Genomic DNA, 6,018 nt, shown 5'->3' with positions numbered 1-6,018 from the left:
CAACATATCCAGTGGGGGTGTCAGGAATCAGTCTGGACACCAAGCCTGCAGTGTATGTTGTCCAAACACGCAGATCCTGTATAGGTTTTATAGGAACTACTCAACAGCACAGGGTGTGTCTCACTTGAATGCTTCAGACTAACTCCTGTTGCGTGGCACTTGGCAGGGCTCGTTTGCATGTGTGCAAAATGGAATTCATGTGCTGACTGAATATTTAAATGCATTCCAAGTTCACAAAGAGGTTCCCTGAAGCATGGAGTGCTGGGTGGCACATGGGAGTGTGGCATCTACACATGTAGTTCAGCCCTCCTTTTACCCTGGGTCCAGATGGTGAAGTGGAAACTAAAGCATAAAAACAGAGATGGCAAATATGTGACGATTGATATTTGCCTTATACATGTATGGCACATACTTTGTTAATCCGACTCTTGAACTTCATGGTTTTGTCTCCAGTTAAGTCTAAAATGATTATCATTTCAGCTCGATATAAACAGCACAGACCAGATTTACTAACTTTTCTAACAACACAGAGAAACAACCAAGATTACTGTGCTGCATGAAATGGAGCAAGCAGAAATGTGCACTTCTTCTCCCTCCTACTGCTTGCATACTGTTAGCTGCCTAGTGCTAATGCAGGCACCCATGCCCCATACTAAAAAGGGGCTTACGTGATAAAACAGATTATTTTTGTGCAGGAAGGGATACCTTCCTGCACATAAACAATCCTTAGAGGCTTTTTCCTCTTTATGTGTGCTGCCGAATGAAGCATACATAGAAAGAAGAAGTACAAGAAAAAAGAACGATATTTCCCTTTGTTACGCCTCTTCGTGGTAGGCGAAGGATTTTGGTGCAATCCTCGGCTTACTGTCCTTAGTCCATAATAATAAATATAGATAATATATAAATAATTTATATTGTGCACAAATCTCCCGGCAGGTGTATCTCGGTACAGAGTAGAAACGCAGCCAAAATCGGACCCTTCTTCATTAGAAGAGCACTGTCTTAAGTAGTTTTATAAATTTCAGTTCTTCAGTTCACATCTGAATATGAAGGGATAACCTTTTCCATATATTAACACAAAACACACAGGGTATGGGGCATCAGTGACTGCACCTATCCACTAGTTGGGTAAAGGTAATTCTTCTTCTGGGTGCCAAGGACCTGAGGTGCAATACCCCTACGCCCCCTATGGTGGACTCCCCAAAATTCTTTAAACAAACAAAGGGATCCGGCACTCCACTTAGTAATAGTAATACATATTATAGGTAACAAAGTTTCAAATCCAATCAGCAGGTCTTGTGCAATTTTTCTTTATTCAAAAATCTTCTTAAAAGGAAACGACAGTAGCTACTGCTATAATATGTATTACTATTACTAAGTGGAGTGCCGGATCCGTTTGTTTGTTTTGGATAACCTTTTCCAATACAGACGGGTAAGACAAAGCCCTGCTTAATATGTGTGTCCTTCTGACCCATGGGACCGTCAGCAAAGCTTTACCACCTGATCTAAGTAACCTAGATGGGTGATAAAAGGGGAGCTTAGACGATAGGTAATTCAGACCTTTCTCAATCAGATATTAAGCAGCAGTTTTTTAAAATAATTATTTTTCGGACTGGTAACCAATGAAGTGAATTCAGGAGGCAAGAAAATGGCACTCTAGATTGAAGATTACAGTGAGATTCGCTGCGGTATTTCACACAACTTGAAGTTTTAATAACAATGCCTCATTTGCGGAGTCCAATACCGTGTTAATGTAGCCCAAACGACTAACGACCAGCATCTGAACCAGTGTTTTCCTCACTGAAAGAGGAAGGAAGGTGAAAGCTCTCCTCAACAGGCACATCATGTAAAAACAAATGCCAATAGTAGACAAGACCTACTCTTTCAAAGAAAGAATTTGGTCCAGTTGGACACCCAAGTTCTTGACCAGTAATTTGGAATTTAGCACTGCGCCCAGACCCGAAGTCCACCAGTCGGGGAACCAGAGCTGTTGGGCCTTGCTAAACAACATGAGCTCCATTTACCTGCATTCAGTTGGAGGCAATCAACTGTAATTCAGTCGACAATGCTTTTATCCCAGCTGTAAAGCATTCCTTGGCTTTGGCCAGATCTTCATCAAAGAAGATTATTAGCTGTGTGTCATCAGCATAAGATATTATCTTGAATCCATAGGCTTTTATGATCTTAGCGAGGGTGGGCCACATAAACGTTAAGAAGTATGGGGCTAACCCTGTGGCATTCCTTTGTCGAGAAAAATGGTGCAGGATCTGTAAGAGCCCAAAATGATAGTTTGGGTTCTGTTGATAAGAAAATCCTTGGACCCTTATAACAATAAGCCCAGAAGTCCAATCTCCTGAAGCTTGTGTATCATCATGGGTGAGACACAGCATCAAATGCAGTGGATACATCCAGCAGCACAAGCATGGATGGAATGTTGGCAACAAGGGAGCATCTAATGTGGTCAGTATCAGCCACCAGTTCTATCTCTGTGCTGTGGAATGGTCTAAACCTAAATTGTGACAGGTCCAGAATCTTGTTGACCTCGAGGTGGTCTATAAATTACTTACTTATTAGACCTTCCATCAGCTTGAAAATCTGACATTGCTTTAAATTTCATGGGGGGTTGCATGGGAACACTCATGTCATGCGACACAGAATGTCTACCCCAAGGACATGCAATGCAACGCAGTACAAGCCAATTTTAAATTGACATCTTTGTGGATTTATAAATCTGGGTGAGCATTTTTCACCATGCCTCACCAAAACAGTGGTGCAACTATGACACAAAATGTAAGTAAATCTGGGCCCACTTCTGAAGTATTGTTACAGCTTATTAGAGCTTTAGGCTGATGTCCATACAGTTTCCCTCATTCATATGCCCACGTATGTCTTGTGGTTATCAATTAAATGAACTGAATCTATGTTGAAAAACATGAAACACATTCTACAGCCCACCTGCCGTCAGCTTTGAGCGATGGTCATCTGATCTATGAGTCACCTCAATACAGCAGATTATCCGGGATATCAACTATAAGCTTTCCCTAGAAAACCAAGCTGGTTACTGCTCACAAATAGACTCTTAAAGTTAATCCAAGACAAGATCAGGATTCTTATGTCAATTTTAAACAGGAACATTCCTGACTTTGTTTCTCTTCAAGGAATTTGCACCAGGGGTCATATAATACATTGGTCTCTGTTGCACAATGGTAGTACCACGTTCAGTGCACCTCCTAAAGGCAGCTCACTTGGGAGGAGAAAGAGGGTCCCATGGACCTCAGCAGACATGGCCCTGCAGGCGGGTGCAGTCACTCACTGCGCCTGCCTGCAAGGGAATCTCCCTTTCCTCTGAAAATTTCAGACGGCACACCACCTTCACTGTGAAACACAGAGCAGCTTAGAAGCAGATGCTTCGTATTTCAATTAAATGCACCGCTCCCAGGGCAGTGCAAGTTCATGGCTGCCCTGAGGGGCAGCGCATTTTAAGTAAAGGGCTGCGCTTCCCCTGTTTCACCCATTGCACCTTTTGAAAAGTGTGCTGTGGAGCATGCAGAGAAAGTTAGCCGTACATATACGGCCCCAGATGAGCATGCTCTGTGATTAGCCACTTCTAAATTTTACAACCTCTATTATGATTATTTCAAATTTTCAGCTGCCTCTTAGATGGTGTTTGCCTTTCTTTTCTATTGTTCATTGATTTGGGATACTTTTTATATGTGATTTAATATTAGTCACCTGACACTAAAGGAAAGAAATGAAAGTTAGATGAAAAAACAAAATGTTGAGTCACTGCTCTCGTCACATACATACTTAGTTTGAATTACTATTTAAACACTAGAGCAGATTTCCTCTTATGATTGGCATTAAATATTTAAAGAAAATTGTCTCAGGTTTTGTATAGGGATCACATTCATTTGTACAACACTATCTTGCTCACGAATATTTGAACTTCATTGCAATATCTTCTGTTTTGACACTATTTGCACTACAGTTCCTAATCAGAAGTAACATCTCTTTTATTATTACAGCATATAAATAATGGAAAGAGAAGAGAATACTACTATGTGGGTAGATTTTGCACTTTTGGGACTCACGGATGATAAAAATCTCCAGGTATTCCTATTTGCAGTATTTCTTATGGTCTACACCACTACCGTACTGGGCAACATTGGCATCATGGCCCTCATAAGGATCTCACCCTGTCTACAAACTCCCATGTACTTTCTACTCAGTAACCTGTCTTTTGTAGACCTTTGTTATTCTACTGTCATTACCCCCAGAATGTTGGCCAACTTCTTGTTGGAAGGGAAGGTAATTTCGTATGTAGGATGTGTATTACAGATATTTTTCTTTCTCATATTCGCAAGTGTGGAAGGTCTACTTCTAGCAGTAATGGCATTTGACCGTTATAATGCAATTTGCAGTCCTTTGCTCTATCAAGCTATACTGACTAAGAGACTCTGCAACTCTCTTGTTCTTGGGACATATTCAATCGGCCTTTTGAATTCCCTGGTAAACACGGGCTGCTTCCTCAAGTTAACCTTCTGTGGGCATCACAGGATCTCCCACTTTTACTGTGATATCCCCCCGCTTCTGAAGCTGTCCTGCTCTAACACCTCCCTCAATGAAGCTTTGCTGATGTCTTTCTCTACTGTCATAGGAGTGGGCTCACTCTCTATAATTGTTGTATCGTATCTGTACATCATCTCCACCATCCTCAAAATCAACTCCTCACACGGAAAACGCAGAACATTTTCTACCTGTGCATCTCACTTTCTCTGTGTAAATTTGTTTTATGTGACTGGCTTTTTTATATACCTTAGACCTAATTCCAGTTACTCCTTATCTCAGGATCATGTGGCCTCAGTGTTCTACACAGTGGTAATCCCTATGTTAAATCCCCTAATTTACAGCCTGAGAAACAAAGAGGTTAAAGAAGCATTTAAAATAGGCACAGCAAGAAATCTAAAATTACTATCCACAATGTAAGGGGCAAAAGGTAATCAGTCTGTACACGTTTTCATTAATTAGACAGTATCTGAGGTTCCAAGTTAAAATAGTATAATCTTGGATCCAGTAATTTTTCAATCATTAATCTTAGGACATGAATAGTGGAGTCCCTCTCTATTTTGACTTGACAAAGCTTTTTTCTTCAAAGTGGAACTAACAATGGGCATTGTTCTGAAATATAATGTTTAGGTTTTGTTTACCTTTCAAGTACATATTGTTGATAATTGCTAATTTATTATGGATTTACTACAGTTGCTTCATAGTTTGTCTCATCGTTTGCAAAACATGCAGATTTTACTAAACATATAGGGGTATATTATCAAGCCCCTATCACCACCACAACATCACTTTTTGTGACATTGTGGTGGCGATAGGGTCAGCTCCCTATTATCAAGGCAGGGTTAAGCCACATTAAGACGCTTAACCCTGCCTTGATAATTGTGCCACTTTCATGCTAAACTTAGCGTGAAAGGGGGCGTGCACTGGGTGTTGCGGTGGACGTTCCACCGCAACAGCCATTCAATTTGACGCTGCCACCTATTATCAAGGGTGGCGATAATAGGTGGCAGCGCTGAACTTAAGACCAGGAAAATCCTGGTCTTAAGGTGGTTGGTTTATGTATAGGAAGGTGCCCTTTCTTAACGAACCTTTTTTTTAAATGCCATTATGTAATTTACATGTGTGCTGGATGAAGCAGCACACACATAAGTTACAAACTGGCATTTTAGGTTTGTTTATGTGCAGGAAGGGACACCTTACTACCTACCTTGGTTCTTAAGAGCACAATAGAGCTCCACACCCTTTTCTTGACCAGGAATATGGTGCTCCCTACATAATGCAATCCACAAGCGCAAACCAAAACATACACCACATAATCACTAGCGCAGTTCAAAAACTGTTGATCTTCACCTTCCTCCCTGTTGGTAAGAGTTATGTCTTTGCATTAGAGCTATGGGCACATGCCTTACACCTGCCGCATTTGTAGATACCCGGTGATTCTTTGAACCAGGA

At 41.1% G+C, this 6,018-nt stretch overlaps 1 protein-coding gene across 1 annotated transcript; it reads left to right on the top strand.

The window, feature by feature from the left end:
* The first annotated feature begins 4,053 nt into the window (after positions 1–4,053).
* On the top strand, positions 4,054–4,986 carry LOC146853837 (olfactory receptor-like protein COR4). The gene has a single exon (XM_085650930.1). The coding sequence runs from the start codon at positions 4,060–4,062 to the stop codon at positions 4,984–4,986; it is 927 nt and encodes a 308-aa protein (XP_085507056.1). The 5' UTR covers positions 4,054–4,059.
* Positions 4,987–6,018: the final 1,032 nt, after the last annotated feature.

This window comes from Triturus cristatus, chromosome 4_1, assembly GCF_964204655.1.
Source record: "Triturus cristatus chromosome 4_1, aTriCri1.1, whole genome shotgun sequence".
In the NCBI taxonomy this organism is placed as follows: Eukaryota; Metazoa; Chordata; class Amphibia; order Caudata; family Salamandridae; genus Triturus; species Triturus cristatus.
The sequence above is the reverse complement of the archived record's forward strand: the minus strand, read 5'-3'. Positions and strand labels throughout refer to the sequence as shown.